The 17,233-nt window shown below is 37.5% G+C and overlaps 1 protein-coding gene across 3 annotated transcripts; it reads right to left on the reverse strand.

Moving 5' to 3' along the window:
- Positions 1 to 681: 681 nt before the first annotated feature.
- On the reverse strand, positions 682 to 16,519 carry LOC147232812 (immunoglobulin-like and fibronectin type III domain-containing protein 1). Of its 3 annotated transcripts, none has more exons than XM_086149876.1 (25): positions 16,401 to 16,519; positions 14,022 to 14,054; positions 13,375 to 13,450; positions 10,288 to 10,410; positions 10,059 to 10,198; positions 9,845 to 9,944; positions 9,707 to 9,724; positions 9,356 to 9,401; positions 9,086 to 9,281; positions 8,703 to 8,816; positions 8,451 to 8,613; positions 8,055 to 8,327; positions 7,575 to 7,898; positions 6,278 to 6,402; positions 6,010 to 6,151; positions 5,461 to 5,754; positions 5,055 to 5,354; positions 4,599 to 4,775; positions 4,368 to 4,496; positions 3,917 to 4,225; positions 3,077 to 3,162; positions 2,778 to 2,970; positions 2,315 to 2,611; positions 1,024 to 1,350; positions 682 to 942 (listed from the first exon to the last, which is right to left on the reverse strand). In XM_086149876.1, exons 3-25 carry the CDS (start codon positions 13,409 to 13,411, stop codon positions 938 to 940), a joined length of 3,918 nt encoding a protein of 1,305 aa, XP_086006002.1. In that variant the 5' UTR covers positions 13,412 to 13,450; positions 14,022 to 14,054; positions 16,401 to 16,519; the 3' UTR covers positions 682 to 937. The 3 variants fall into 3 exon arrangements, with proteins under 3 accessions (XP_086006002.1, XP_086006003.1, XP_086006004.1); XM_086149877.1 differs by having other exon boundaries at positions 14,022 to 14,057; positions 16,401 to 16,514; XM_086149878.1 differs by lacking the exons at positions 10,288 to 10,410; positions 13,375 to 13,450; positions 14,022 to 14,054; positions 16,401 to 16,519 and having other exon boundaries at positions 10,063 to 10,148.
- Positions 16,520 to 17,233: the final 714 nt, after the last annotated feature.

Genomic DNA, 17,233 nt, shown 5'->3' on the forward strand with positions numbered 1-17,233 from the left:
TTAAATACACTGTATGGTAGCACAGGTGATCATTTCTTGGGATTTCTTGATTATAAACAAACAAACCCTACACCAAACCACAATCGAAACACTCAAAATGAAATGCAGATGTCTTTAAAGATTGTCAGTTTATAGATCTGAATGATAATTTATTTTTGCAAAGATCTAATGCAGTGCAGACAGAATGTCAACAGACTGACAAATCTGCCAGTCTGTTCATCTTTCATTTCCAGTGTAAGCCTGTGTGATGGTCTTGAGTCTCCAGGGATCCTTTATTGTCATGTTTATCCAACAGAGGGGATGGTTTGAATGAAGCTCATTTGTCCTTCTCCCTTCTCCTTCCATTCATAGCCTCTCAGATCAATACGGATACGTAGAGCAGACATTTCTGTCTATTTTCAATGTCAGTAAAAGCAACCTGATCATAAAGTGTCTGACATAGACGCATTACCTCAATTTTTTTTTTTAGAAATTATACTTTCTTTCATTAAAGCTCAAATTGAAAGCATCTGCAGAATCACCACCAGAGTATGCTCTTGTACCATCTAAATAACAGCCACATGCAGTCCAGTCAAAGTCTTTATTTAAAACAATTTTAAATTATTCTGTTTGAAACCATATCCCTACTTTACCTGTTATGATCACCAGTCAATATTAGATGTCAAGCTATTACATGGTGTGTTGCCCACACAAACTCAATTTATTTTGCATTGTGTTTCATAATGTTTTCACATGAATATAATGTGCTGTCTTCCAAGCTTTTATCAGCAATGCTTATGCCATTTTACCAAAATATGAAATATTTTCTTAATTTAAAGCTGTAGTTTATTAAGCTGGTCCAAAGTCTTGTCAAAATCTTAAAATTAATCTTGAATTGTCACTACTCTTTGTCATGTCAAATTAACTGGATGCTCTGGTTTGCAGCTGCTGATAGTCTTCACTCTGTGAAGAAATGTGTTTTTGATTAAATTCAGATTTAGTCACACCAAGTGAAAAGTCCATGTGTTTTTTAAATGTTAATACCTTTGATATTGAGTGCCATTGAGCACTCAGCTGTGCCAAGCTGGTTCTCTATAAGGACTTTGTACTCCCCGTTGTCATTGGGTCCCACTTTTAGTATAAGCAGGGAGCAGACGCCACACACATTGGTGATGTAGTAGTTTGTGTTTGTGTTCAGGCTTATATTGTTGTGATACCATGTGACATGTGGAGCTGGATCACCCCTCACGGCGCAGCTCATATGACACTCATAGCCTTGCGGAGCTGTACGCCTCTTCAGGGGAATGATGAAGGATGGTGGTGAGGTGAAGTCAAACAATTTTCTCTCTGGTCTTTTAAACTCCGACGTTCCTGTAGTGCAAAGAAGAAACTTCAGTGTCAGTCACAGCTACTACACAACTTACACAACCACTATGTCATTTGTCTTCCTAAAACTTGAGGGAGTGGTGTTATGCTGGGTTTGACAGATATTCTCTGTTTTATTTAACATGCAATTGCAGTTCTCTAGCCTGGTTGGGTCCTGACACCACTTATTTCTGTTATTCAATGTCTTTTTCAGTCTTTCTTTCATCAGTCTCTTTTGAAGAAGTGCCACTTGTATCTGGGGTTTAATAACAACATTCTATGAATAATGAATTTTCACCACTCTGGGTCACATTTTTTAAAGACCATCATTCATTATGCTGCCCAGTGGCCCATCAGTGGACTGTCCTCAACAGTGAGTTCAGTCCATAAGTAGTAAAAACTGTTTTCCACAACCTACAGGAAGCTGAAACTGAAACTACTGGAGCTTGGTTCATTTTAGAGACGTAAAGCAAGGTCTCTCCCTCCCTTGATTGACTTTTTTAATCTTTTATCTGGGGCTTTCTGCCCCTGGAAGGGTCACTGAAGGCAAACAGGTGCCAGGGGAGGGACCAGACAAAGCGCAGCTCAGAAGACCCCCATGAAGAAGAAAAACATAGTCGGACATAGTTTGGGACTCATCTTGACGCACAGCGTGGGGTTTGGAACCAGACCTGTTACCCACGGTGGGAGGTGCTGGGCAGTATGCTTTTTATCTATCTTTTCTTTCTTTTTATTTGTTCTGAATGAGTGAGTGAGTTAATGGTTGTATGTCAGTATATGTGGCACTGCGATTGACTGGCGACCAGTCCAGGGTGTACCCTGCCTCTTGCTGGATAGGCTCGAGCATCCCCCGCAACCCTGAGAGCAGGTTACGCGGCGGATGGATATTTCCAATGTCAAAATGTGTTTCTGTTAATACTGCACTGCATCTCAACAAATGTACATCAACTTGGTCTTTGGAGACACAAACCTTTTTCCTTTTTGGTTCGTAAAATAGGGGATTCAGACGGTGGTGAAATGCCCATATCATTTTTAGCAAACACCCTGAAGAAATAATCCCTTCCGGGCAAAATGTCGACAGCCGTGAACCTATTGTTGAATAGGTTGTCTGCCACCGTCCTCCAAGTGCCTTTGAAGGAGTCCCGCTTGGCCACCATATAGTGCAGCCTGTCATCCCTCTTCTCATCTGGAGAGGAAGTCCAGGACAGAGTGACGGTTCCGAGGTCATTCTGCTTTAGCTCCACCGGGCCAGGAGGCTTAGGGTCATCTACAAGAGTCATACACATGATGATGGAAGGTGCTTTACACAATTCACAATCCTATCAGTGGTCCTGCTTCATGCCTTTACTTAATCTCAGAATAATGTTTCAAGGTATTTCTTTATCTGAGCTGTTAAATGAGGACAATTTTGGTCAAAGGTGACTGATATTTACCTGTAACTCTGACTTCAATATTGACGGTCTCCTGTCCGACAAGGTTCTTGATAGTAATCGTGTAGATGCCAGTGTCGGAGCGCTCAGATGTTGGGATCAAAAGTTGTGAACCATTGTCAGAGTTAGTAATTGTTACATGTTTGCCTACTGGCATACCATCTTTTAACCAGTCAGTGTCAGGCATTGGGGAGGCCTGTAAGTAAAATAAAATTATATATATATATTTTCATGAAAATCTATTTCTTTACATAGTAGTCAAATTCTTGGTTGAAGGAAAAACAAGACACTTGGTAAGATACCTCAAAGTTGATGTTGAGACGAATTGTGTTCCCTGATCTCACCACCACAAAGTTCTTGAAGTTGCGATTTTTAATCTTTGGTTTTACTTCAAGGACAAAGAGCAGATCAACATATTCAGATGATTATATTTTGAAATGAACCATAAACATTATGTGAATCTGCCCAATTGCCATGATGTATAATTGAGGCAAAATGACACAGAAGCATCAATATCATAATTCAGTGGCCAATTGGTTGCATTTCATTGATTCAGTCATTCAAATTTGTGTTTCCTTTTCTCATCTTGTTCCCAAAGAGGGAGGCTTTTCCAAATATTGTACTCCCGTCTTAGATACTCTGTTTCAAAATTGAGACATTTTGGAAAGCAAACAGATACGATGAACACATAATTAAATCTCAAAAGACAGAACATTTCCTTGCAGGGTGAGTCAACAAATGAAACAGGATGAAAATAAGCAGAAATTGTTTGAATAGCATCGTTGAAAATGTTATTGTACCTTTTGGGGTTTCTGTAACACCCATCTATAATTACTTCAAATTCTCCAAAGGTTCGATACTGGAATTTTGATAAAAAAACATCCTGTGTATTATTACAGAGATCTCAGATGATTTATGCAGATAAGCATATCCGCGTATTTGATAATAGTAATGCACCTCTTGTCTGCCTAATGGAGGAAAAAAAATATATTTGCATGACTACCATCTTTGTGTACTGGATATTAAGTGCAGTTAATTTGGATTTGGAACTATAAAACCATGATTACAATCGTGCAAATAGCCATTTCAGCAAATTAAATGGACCATCAATTTTAAATTTTTTAACTCCAAAGTCTACTTACCAGGGGGTGGCATGGCAATGACGTAGTTGTCAAAGCCCTGAGGTTCTCCATCACCTCCATAATTAGTAGCAATTATTCTCACCCAGTATGTGGCCATTGCCTTCAGGCCAAGCACTGTGTACGAAGTTAGAGTAATTGGGCTGGCATTACAATGGGTCCATTCTATGGCTTCTATTGGTCTGATTTCCACATAGTACCCTTGGGCTTCATCCTGTACCCCCTTCACTTCCTTAGGTTTGGTCCAAGCCAGTGAGATTGAAGTGTAATCGCAGAATGTTAATTTCAGGTCTGTGACTTTGCCTGGCGGTTCTGGAATTATAGCAATTGGAGTTTATTAGCTTTGTATTCACAAATAGACATGGGCAGCGTTGATATTAGACCAGGATTTACATCGGTTTGAAAGAGCTGAGTAAATGTAGATAAAGGGATACATTCAGTTTAGCTGGCTTACTCATTGGATCCCTTGCAATGACTGTATCACAAGGGATACTTGGCTCTCCAACGCCGGATAGGTTGATGGCAGACACTCTGAATTCATACGCAGCCCCTTCAAATACATCTTTCACTGTATATTTTGTGTCTGTGGGGGAAAAAGTAGTGAGGTGAAACTTTCATTAATAGTGGATTTCAACATCCAATTTTATGTTAGATCAAAACCCGGAGCATCAGAAAAGAGGTATACCTGCAATTGGCCCTCCTTGGTTCACAAGGCTCCAGTAATTTGTTCCTTTCTTGTTCTTTTCCACATTGTATCCTACTATTTTAGTTCCTCCGGTGTCACAAGGAGCACACCATTTCAAACTGATGCAATCTTTAAATGCACTGACCACTTTAGGGGCTGCAGGGGATCCAGGATAACCTTAATTACAAACAAGATAATGAAGAAGAAGAAGGCTGCTTGAGAAATCAAATTTTGGACAATTTCACCATGATTTTGTGATTCAAGTGTGGTTTGAGTCAAGGGTTAGCTTCTATTTGTTTGACATTTGTTTAAATGTCAGCATTTGAATGGGTTTTGAAATCTGTAAATTTTCAAAACTCCAAATGTTTGGTGGTAAAATATGACATTACTACAGCTGTAGTGCCACTTTTTTTTCCTCGCTAACCAACTAACTTATAACTTATATTTCTGACTCACATAATACACCAGCTGATATGTCTTCCGTCTGAAGGTAGTCACTGATGCCTTCTGCATTCTTTGCTCTGATCCGATAACTGTATCTCCTTCCAGGGTCCACGTCCGAATCTTTGTAACTCGGGCTGCTGCCTGTAATGTCACCAAGATCTGACCACTTATTCCGGCCCACCTGCTGGCGCTCTATGGTGTAACTTGTGATTGGGCAGCCGCCGCTGTCCTTTGGCGGTTTCCATTTGAACTCAATGGATGTTATGGCACTTTCCTTTATGTCCACGGGGCCCTGTGGTGGTGTGGGTTTGTCTTTGGAGAGAATGGAAAGTGAACTCAATGGAATAAAAACATCTCTCTCTCTCTTATATAATATATTGAGATGAGTGAAGAGAAAATCTGGCTTATAATGACTCACCCAGCACAATAAGCTTGGAAATTGCCTGTGTTGTACCAAATTCATTTTTTACTTTTATTTTGACCTCTCCACTATCTTTCCTTTGGCACTTTGTGAGGTACAATTTTCCCTCCACAGCTGATGTTTCTATCTTAACATTGCCAGCCGACAAAAGCTTGTCATCATCCTTGAACCACTGTACGCTCATCGGTGCCCCTCCACAGAAGGGCAGCTTCCATTTTGCATTTTCGCCTGCCTTTATAATTACGGGCTTGGTGAATTTTCCCAGAGCGTCAGGGTCGATTTTAGGTGGGTCTTAAAAGTTAGAAGGGGGAACAAAAGACAATGAAAGTTTGTGTGTGTGTGTGTGTGTGTGTGTGTGTGTGTGTGTGTGTGTGTGTGTGTGTGTGTGTGTGTGTGTGTGTGTGTGTGTGTGTGTGTGTGTGTGTGTGTGTGTGTGTGTGTGTGTGTGTGTGTGTGTGTGTTATGTTCTTTGCACAATATCTTTTTAAACTACAGCAAAATGTAAATTCCAAAGTTCCAAAGAATTTTTAAGTTCTTGACTCTCACCTTGGATGTTTATTGTTGCTTTTGATTTACGTCCTTCAGCCTCAAAGTAGTACACAGCTCCATCATCCTTTTTACAACAATCAATTATCAACTTATGACAGGCTCCGTCTTGAATAATCCTCACCCCGTTCTTATTGGCCAGCTGGTCAGATGTATATAAAAAGCCACAAATTAACACAGCAATCGTGTGGAAGTTAGTCTCATTTTTGTGACTGCATTGCTGCAGTATTTCTGCAACACAGGATTTTGCTCTGTGCACTTGACATACCAGCTTCCCATTTTTATACCAACATCCTTCAGATTTGTCACTGCTTAGTTTACAGGACAGCTCTGCCCGTTCGCCGAGATTGGCAACGGTATCTGACAGCCCGCAGACAAACCGCACACCTCCATCTGTAACCACACAGTCACTTCTTTATCATTATGAAGATAAAACTTAAATTGTCATATATAAAATGAAAGTCTAATTTGTGTCTTATTTTTGAAGTAGATAACCTCATTGTTCTAATGTGTGAAGAAAATGTCATTAAGATTTAATAAAATTCCTTTCTGTTCACCCCTTTGTTAAATGAACAGGGAAGATAAAAGCAAATTTATTACTCGCTGAAAACATTTGTTTTTCGACAGATAAGACCTGAAAATACTTATTAGTGGTTGATATATTTTTATTTTCATTTGTTTTGAGCAGCAATTCCAATTTGAATAATATTAAGTGCTGTCAACCCAATAATATCCAGTGTAATAGCTGTTGGCATTGTTCTCCCACTCGAGGGAGTGTTTCACAATTTTTTGTTTGATTGTTTGATCACATAACCAAAAACCAAAAGTACTTAGAGTTGGATCTGTATAATTATATATATATGTATATATATGTATATGTGTGTGTGTGTGTTTCACCAAACTGCATTATTGTCATTCAGTATAGAGTGAATCTTGCTTTATATTAGTGTTGATTACAAGCTTGCAATTCTATCCCCTCGGGGTGAATTTAGCAACTGAAAAGTCAAATCAAAACCTTATTTTGAATTCATTCATCCATGTAACATTAGTGTAACTAATTCTGTAATTGAAAAGTAATATTACTAAATTTCAATTAGAGCTATAATGTTAAATATTTTCCTATTTTTCCTTTTAAATTTGTCAACTGTTCAAAATGTAGATTCAGATGAAGACCCACTCCAACAATTAAAGTGCCTGTTTTGAGATCCTTGCTTTTATGAGAACCATGTCCAAAAGCCATTACACTCTATTCTATCCACAGGGCAGAAATGCAGCCCTTTTCAAAGAGCCATTTTGGGGCTATAAAGCTGCTAATTCAAATGTTATACAATGATTCTGGCTTGCTTGACGTTTCTCCGGGGTAGGAAGCTGGGATGATCTGTTTTTAATTGATATAAAATTTACGATTGTTAGGTAAGCTCTCGTAAAACTTCCAGTGCTTTTTCTTAATCCTTTGACACTTTATCCGTAATTTCAAAGCTCTTGAATTGAAGCTGTGACGTAGTGGTCGTCTGCGTTCTTCAACAAGGTACTCTGTCAGCACACGGGTGAGGAAAGGCATCTACCTTGAGTGGGTTCAGGGACCAGCTGGGCTCCTCGTGAAGGCTTCTTCTTCCTATCAGTGTCCGCCGTTCTATTCTCAGCATCTCCAGTTCCCGGGATGTCTTTTCCCTCTCTATTAGCCTCACCTCCATCTCCAGAACCAACTCCTCCATCTTCTGATGCTGATGCTGCATCGGCAGTGATCTTTTCTGCTTGACCTTGTCTTGCTGCCTCCAGGTCATATTTCTGCTTTTTGAGCTTGGCTTCCTGCTCCAATGTCTGTTTAACCGACTCATCCCGATCCCCACTTTTCTTGTTGGCAATATGGTTATGACCTGTAGGGTCAGCTAAGGGACATTGAACACAGAATAGGGATGATTTGCCTTTTTTCTTCTGTTGATTTAATTCAGTAAATTATTGCTACTGTGCTGTCAGTCTTTCAACATCAGATTGATGTTATCCAAGATCATTGAAATAAAATTATTTAAGAAAAAATTTCCAACCTTCCACTTTGAGAGTGGCACTGCTGGAATTGATGCCAACAATTGCAAAATACTCTCCATTATCTGCCTTTTCACAATTTCGAACTCTTAGCGTGTGAAGCAGTTTGTCCTCTGAGACGGAGATCTCGTATTTATCCCCATGTTCCAGTGACGATTCCTGTGTCGACCAAGTGATTCTGTTAAGGGGTGTTGAAAGCACGCACTGAAAAATGGCATCTTGATTTTCGGCAGTGTTCACATCCTTAATTTGGGTGATGAAGTCCACGGCAGGTACTGAAAGAGGTAGGAGACAGGGATGCATTCAAATGGCCTCTCATTTGAGAATGTATTTGGAGCTCCCGGACACAGAATAAAAATCAAACCTGATTAATTACAGGGAGAAAAGTTGAGGGGTACCTTTGAAGTCTGTTGTGAGAACATTCGCCTCTTCGACATCAAGTTGGTATAGCCCAGCATCTTCTGGTTGAGGATCTTTGATACTGAAACAGTAGTTTGCTCCAGTTTTCTGTAGGCTGTGCTTTGAATTTGCATCATCGTCATACGGAACCATAATGCCATCCTTTTAAGAGAATTTTATTTTAAAAGAAATATACATATATATATATATATATAATATTTCTATTTACTTTTAAATTCACTTCTACTTACCTTGTATAAGTTAATTGTGCTGTTGGGATCCAGCAGAATCATGTCTACACTAAACTGAGCCATTCCATTGGGTTTCACTTCAATCTGTTTGACGTTTTCCACTCTCTCTACAAGCTGATTGACAAGGAAATTGGATTTTTACCACTGAGGCGTTGTATCTGGTTATCAGTTGTGTAAAATTGCACTGCCTCATTTTAGTTACAGTTGTGAAAACTCTTCATTGCTGTAATGGGTGTTATACTTACAGATGTAAAGTGTCCCAACAATTTAACTTATTGGGAATGGATTATCTGGATTTCATGCGACATTGCAAAACGGCAATAAGGATTTGTACCTCAACTGACAAAAAATGTCTCAAAATGAGCTGTAACTGGATGTAATACCTTGGCCTGTTCCTCCTCTCTTTCCTTTTTCATCTGATTCAGTCTTTTCAGCATCCACCGGAAGTCAGTTATACCATAGTCGGAGCAGATTTTTTCATAATCCTTCCTTGGCGCACTCAGAAGCAATTCCCAGAGTTTTGGATCCAGCTCTCCTTCTTTCTTTGGGGGGAGTTGTTTTTTTCTTGTGACAACAATGCTGCCAAAGAGGACCATGATTACAAGGTTTGTGGTGTTTGCCACAGCTTTTTTATGAATCACCTTAGCACTTACCGTTTCTTGAGCATTGCTCTGAAATCAGGTGATGGTTCGTTGTGTGCTGAAATGAAGTGTTGACATTTAATTGAGGATAAAAAGATATTGTATAATGCATTTTTTCATCATCTGTCTGATTATGTGATTTGTCTTGCCATCAAGGAAAGGGCCTCTGAATAGTGCAATAATATACACATTTTTTTCCTCTGTATTACCTGTCCCTACAAGCTGTGTAATAACTCACAGCATCTCCTTTAGCAAACACACCAGATGAACATGTTCTTATTTACCTCTTAACATGCATAGCTGTCCATTAAAATCAGATCAAAAATAAAAGCAGAATGGCAAAAAAGGCAAAAGACGACATACCCGGCTTCTTCTTGATACCTGCTTGACAAAATTGTGAAAAACAGAAATTATGTGTGAAACAGTCAAAACCACTTTGATTCAAAAAGTGCTTTGGTAGTTTACATTAAACCTGTTTCATAGCGATTTTATTTTCCTCACCATCCATGAGTCTGAGAGCCACAGTGCAAACAGCCGTTCCATACTCATTGGTGGCGAGACATTTATATGTATCAGCTTGTTCAGCTTGCACTCTGAATATCTGATGGAAAAATACATAAATGAAAACATTTAATACCAAGTAGATATGTGAGCTAGATAGCAACATATTCCTTTATGGTTAAATGAAAACTTTCACAAGGATGCATTTTCCCACTTGCAGAATGTGTTCCTGTGCTCTTCCATCATATCTCATCGCATACTTTTCTGGGTCATCAACTCCTCCTTTATTACGCTCCCATGTGACTTGCGGGGCCGGCACTCCACTTACCATTGCTTTGAAAAATGCATTTTTACCTGGAGAATCAAAATGAAATGAGCAGAGCAACGGTCAGTTGCAGATAGTATGATGACTATCGCTGTTTTTTTTTTTTCTTTTTTTTTACCTTCATGAACAGTTGTAGCCATTGGCTTCCGTGTAAAGTCAGGAGTAGATTTTCCTAAAGGTAGCCGCTCAACATGCTGAGTTATTATGACCCCAGGAACTCTCGACTTTTTCTTGATAAGCACTGATGACAACAGGTAGGGGGAGAACTGTTTAATCCTACTTGCTGTAAGTGGAGGCAGAAATCAGCAGGTAATGTAACATCATCATAAGCAACATCATTTAATCATTTTTCGAATGGATAAACCATATTTGTTCACCACCCCTCGCATCATGTGATGTTTTTAGAGTCATTGCATAGTATAATTATGGCGCTATGAGCTAAAACATCCATAATTACTGGCTACCATAATTATAATTAGTTTTCACTAATATATTGGCTTAAATGCAGTAATGAAAAAAGGTCACCAGAGGTCACACTTTCATTTCTTTTTGTTGGACAAAATTCACTGCTTGATTCCTACTGAGGAAAAAAAAAAAAATTTGAACAGTTTAAATGATGTGCACACTATGAAAACTTAAATCCAGGTCATTTTTTTAACTCATGCTCTATGTATTCCAAAAACATAAATTTGCAATTTTGTGTAAAGCCCTTTGAAATCGCAAGATGTCACAGTGCAATAAAGTAATCGCAAACACTTATACAAGAGTAACACATCTGCACAACGAGACAAAAATTCTGAATAGATTTATATCTAAATATAGGTGGAATGTAATCAACCAATTTAGCAGCAAGACATTTGTCTTTTTAAAAAAAAAACAAACATCTTTTTATTGACATGGATATATCAAGAATTTTTGGTAACAATTTCTTTGCATGTGATCTCCAGTCACTAGCGTCACATAATTGACACCTACATGAAAATCATTGTTCTTCAAAAGGCCTCAGTCTACTTTGGCGACAAAATACAAAATGAATGTCATTCCTGATTTGATTCTTAGACCTTGAGATGAGTGGTGACTCTTTACTGTGTGGCACCTTTTGTTTTTTTTCGGTTCTTGTTTTGTCGCAGTGCAAGACACACAAGTTCACCCAACAGCTGCCGAAATCTCAAACTCCTACCCACCATCTGCTGTCCTTTTTTGTGTCTCAGCACAAGCTTTCCACCTCCGATGACTCACAGCTATTTCATTCACCTCATGACGACCGTCTTTGTAGAGTGATTTTTCGAATACCTTTATATGTGACGGGTGTCGTGAGTATTATCGTGAACGTCAGAGCAGATGCTATTGATTGATCTATCAATCAGATATGAGGCAATTGATGACATACCCTGGCAATATTTTATGCAGAAATTTTGAAAACCAGATAATTTAAAAATATGCAAATTCTCCAATTCGAATGAGGCCGTTTGTAACGCATTTACCGTTGTTTAAGTTGTTAACCTCTTGGTGGCGCCAGATGACAACCATAATGGCACAAATACTATTGGCTGTGCAAGAATTCGGAAAGTGACTCAATAGTGGATGCAAATTTAATTTAAAGCTACAGATGTTGTGCTTATGGTGGGATTAAGGTATTTAAAATCAAATGTAGTAACTCTGATCATCCATCTTAGATTCACATAAAAATAATTGAAAATACATTTTCTTTGTCATTTTTAGCTTTTTAGTTAAATTGTCATGGAGTCCTGGAAAACTTTTTTTTCCTAGCTGCTGATCTGTTTTGTCACAGATTTCTTTTGCAGTTTTGACCATTTCTTTTCATTTTGAAATATTTTCATGTCTCCCTTTTACTATTATGACTATTTCTATTAATAATAGTAATAGAAATATATTTTAGATTTTCCTTTTTTGTGATTTCTTGATTTCTAATTGATGTTTAATGATTGTTAAAGGTGAATGATTAGCACTTTTAATGTAGTTATTCCAGTCATTGGACCTCTCTTGTATACTTTAGTATCACAATTTGTATTATTGACAAAAAATGGAAAAAAATATTCAAGACTTGCTATACTTGTCACCTCACTGACCACATTATTCATGTGATTCATTACCTTACTACTCAAACAGAAATTATACTCTGTGTTTTGTATTGTTGGCAATGTTCTTGTCCAGTCATTGTTTACCTTCATGTCAGTGTTTGGTAAAACCACGCCTATACAAGCCTATTTCCTTGTATATGTGAACCTACTTGTTCAATAAAGCTGATTGATTTGATATGTTTAATATGTAATATATTGTCCAGCTCCATTCTGTGTTGTGATGCAATCCATGCTGGAATATAGTCTCAACAAAGAAATGCAGTAGAAAGTAGCACATTTAGATGGATTGGAGATAATTGTTGCACCATTCTTATTAGAATTAAACTAAAGTATTTAACATCAATCTTTTACTGTCTGTCCTACTTTTCAAGGCAGAGAGATGGAAGAAACAACGCAGGTCCAGAGGGGGTTAAGAAAAAGAAAGAAAAAAAACTCAGTTGTATAAAATGAATAAAATGATTTTGGAAATGTGAAAATGTAGCTACAAAGTAAACTTCAAAGTGAACCTGGATGCTGTTCTCTCTGAAGTAAAAGGCATTTCCAAAAACAGTGAAATTGAAGTGCGGGCTTATTATTTCACTATTTGCACTTGAATTTTCTGTAAGATTCCACATCCTTCATAATTGTATTTATCTATTTATTTATTTCATTCTCAGTTGCAGCCTCACTCCAGTTGGAGGGCATGTATTGAATATTCATCACACTGAATGTGTCATCTCTCAAGGGGCTGGTTTATGCTCTTATATCATCTGAATGCAGGCTGGATTTCTTGTAACCTTGTTCCTCAAGCACTGATTCACACATAATCCAAGTCTGGTAGGACAACAGTCAGTCGGTCGGTTGCCTTTGCATACCAATGGATTTGGACTTCGGGAGCAGTAAGAATTTGTTGGCTGTATGGAGCTGATATCCCTTTCATAAATCACTCTGAGCCTCTAATGCTAGGTGTCTCAAATCATTGTCAACTTTTTAAAACACCCCGGGTTACTCTTTCTTGGAAACGGGAGTGGGATTGCTTTTACAACACATGGAAAATAAAATGATACTTGGGCTGTAAATAAAAAACTGGCACAAAATCGAAAATTGTCACTTTTCAGTCTTACCTGAGGCTTTTGGGTCCTGGTGTGTTTTTGAGCTCATTTCTGCTGTTTTGTCAGGATAGAGTTTTAAATGCTTCAGCTGGACAGCAACAATAGCAAAAGAATTAAAAAACAAACAAAAAAAAAAAAACAAAACATGGCACTTCATCTTATGAGTACAATTTAATGATTTAATGCCAAAAAATTGACATCTTTCCCATTCATTTTTGCTTTGACTACGGGGGAAAACAGAATCTTGCCTTTCGACACTGTGGCAGTTGTAATTGTAATTCTAAAATTTGAAAGACCTTGTTAAGGAAAAGTAGTCAGCTCACAATTGTCAGCCTCTCTACAGATGCAGGGACATACAATCTCAGGCTGTAAGTGTATCCTATCATGCAGGATATATTTTTTAAATATCTTTATATTTGGACCTATATTGTAGTTTTCGCAACAGGAGAACTCTACCCTCAATTCTTCTTCCTGGTAAAGGCATTTAACATAGAAGAAAATATAATATAGTGAAAATTTGTCATGAAAAAAGTAATTAACGCAATTCTCTTTTCCCATACAAAGCATGGAATTAGACTTTACTTTGTTTCATCTCTTGTGTCAAATCAAAATAACTTAAATTCATTATCTTGCAAAAACAAAAAATGACAATAACTTACATTGATTTTCCTGACAGGCTTGTTCAATCTCCTCTGCTGGGAATAAAAAATGAATAAATACTGGCAATAGAAATCATGAATAGAACCTCTGTTTGAAGTACTGATTCATGTAACTTTAATAATCATACTTCAATGTAATGAAAGAAAAAAACTGATACAGGTCTGAAGTTTCTTTAATATGATGAAAGCTGTATGAAAACAAAACTATGCACACTGTAGTTCAGACCTGGGCATTTTGCAGCCCGCGGGCCACATCTGGCCAGTTTTGCTTTTTTATCCAGCCGGCCAAACTGTTTTCTTTTAATATTTTATTAAGTATCTTCAATCAATATTGATTTTAGAAACTCCTTATTTTTTCCTTTTTTTCAAATTTTGTATGGATAATCACATACAGAATAATGTTGGTATATTTATATGATCATGAATGTTTTTAATGTTGAAATCAAATGCCAAAAAATGTAAATATTTCAATTAATTTTTTCATTTTGTTAGATTTACATGCTACCTAGTTTGCCTGTGCATAAAAATTAAAAAAGTAATGTGGCCCGCCGGCCAAAATAATTGCCTACCCCTGCTGTAGTTCAACTTAGAGTTTTAAAGAATACACAAACTCAAACACTACACTGTGTTCATTAAGAAACATCATTTGTTCAAATGTAGGTTGTGATGATATTTTTATTATGACTCAATTTAACAAATCAGCAACTTTGGGTCTCATGACAAGCATAGAGACCTAAAGTGGGGTCAGGTCATAGCAGGTTGAGAAACCCTCCCTCCTGTATCGTTTACGTTATGGCATGACATCAGCCCACGATATTCCAGGGCTCCCGCAGACTTTAGGCGACACGTTGGGACATAGTAAACTAGGAATGTGAAATCCCACCTACTGGCCATCAGCCAGTAGGTCAAGGGTCTATGTCAGCAATGTATCTCCTCTAGAGCCGAACATAGACAGGAGCTGCGTTCCTTTGCATTATACTGTTTGGCTGATGTTTAGGATTGAGATGTGGAATTGGATGTTGTGCCAGCAGTTCAAATCTTGCGCAGACCAGGAGTTCTTGGTTGTTAACTTGGACACCTGGCCATTCATTCCAGAGAAATTTAAAAAACCTTTCATTAAAATCTAAGCTGTAGAAGTTGCTTTGTTGGGAATTGTCTTTTTTTTTTTTTTACATGTATTTTTCAATTTTGTTTTTTATTTGGGAGATTGTAATTTCATCATACTTTATGTATCATGAAATCCTTTATTTGGTGCACAAATGGAAAAGATCACTTTGTTAATATAAGATACCAAATATGCTTTCAAGGAGCTGTTTGAGATTGTAACTGACACTCATTTGACTTTTTGTCCATCAGTCACTTAAGCTTTTGATCCAATGGCAACAAAGCTGTTGCTGTATTTTAATCTTAAGTTTCACCCAGCATCTCTGAAGTTAGTGGTCATATGTAATTATGGGTGCGTGGCTTTTTTAGTGACCCTTTAAACTTCAGGAGCCTTAAAGGATAACGGAGCATCATGAATGAGCCATCTGAAAACAGGATCATGAATTTTAATATCATGTTCTCTCCTAAATGACTGTAGGGCAAACTCGCTCAGTTCTTTTGACTTATTAGTCTCTTATTTAAGTGAATGAAGAAAATAAAAGCATTTTTCCCCTGTTCCCCTCCTTTTTAGACATGTTAAAATCCGTTTCAAAGTCTTTTGTAAACTAGAGCCCATTTAAAAATATTTTATCACCATCCAAAAATTTATTCTGCAAGCTAAAATTTTGACACTTGCACAAAACAGCACAGTTGATCCTTTTTTCTTTTTCGGTCAGAAATATATCAAGGATATTAAGGAGGGGATTCTTTCTGCAGCAATACCTCAGAGCAGCTCTTATACGTTACTCTTAATTAGATGCAGTCAGGGGAATGTTGATTCTGCGAATATTTAACTCATTTGCATTACGTACATATTTGCAATGCTATACAGTATACAAGTCAGTTATTCTTTGCAAAATATTTTTCGAAGCGATTGGATTCTTTCACCAGTTATGCCCCTAATTATTTCATGTGAATAATTACTTGCTTGAACAGTAAATATTTCCTAACTCATTACTATACTTCAACAGATATATAAATAAATAAAAATAGAAAATGAAGAAATTAATTAAAGTAAAAAGTAAGTAAAAAATTAAATAACATTTCCTCTTGGAAAAACAGACTGATCTGTAATATGAAATACATTAATTGTGAAATGATCAATATTATGTGCACTATATGTTAAGATCTATGCTATTCTTAATTCAAGGTAAAACATTTTTATCACTGTTGCTCTTCACCATGCTGCCCAAGTTAGTGAAAATTTTCTTCTAAATAAAAGAACGGCTGACTTACTTCTTAGTTGTTTCCACACAGCTATCTGTCTTCAGCCCGTTCTCTCCTCTCTATCCAATATTGTGAACGTAACACCTGCTTTTGTTCAACAGTAAAATTTTGGAGCTTATAAAAACCCTTACATGGGGGAAATGCTCTTGGTAAAATCCCACATAATACTTCTGGTAAAGGGTGATGGTTTTCTTACACCCATCCTTGTGAAAGTGATCACTTTTCAGTTATGTCTGGAAATACATTATGACCACCATTGGACGTATTCAGTCAACACATTTCTCGATTACTGAGGACAATAAACACTCCCGCTGCACTGTATGCTGATATCAAGATTCACATTCCACTCTTTCAATTTAAATAGCACCAGGATGGATTCCCGCATGATATCGTTGATTGAATTTCATTTCATTTGGGATGGGTCTGACTACACATGCTTTCCGTGTTTGGGACGATTACATCTATTGATCCACAGCAACCACACACTGTGATTTCAAATGTGCATGAGGCAAAGCAACCAAGAGCTTTCAACCAGCAGCTTCACAAGGTCACTGTAATAGGATCACTCTAGACATAAATAGTCAGTAAACAATAACATGAGACATTTTATTTTGTAAAACAATCTAGTTCATATGAGGGAATTGGCTGTTGCGAGTAGATTCTAAAAGCATCAATGTAAAACTCTTTACTGCGTTCTTGGGCTGCTCGATGAGTGGCAGTATAAAAAATGCTCGCTAGTGGAGGATGTGGTGTGCTGTAAGCATTGTACTGACTGAGGTTAAACCCATTTATACAATTTAAATGGAAACCTCTACATTTTGAGAGACTAATGTAAGTGGTCA

This window comes from Fistularia commersonii, chromosome 7 (assembly GCF_037954325.1).
Source record: "Fistularia commersonii isolate RoL2024-O1a breed Wild chromosome 7, RoL_Fcom_v1.0, whole genome shotgun sequence".
Lineage (NCBI taxonomy): Eukaryota > Metazoa > Chordata > Actinopteri > Syngnathiformes > Fistulariidae > Fistularia > Fistularia commersonii.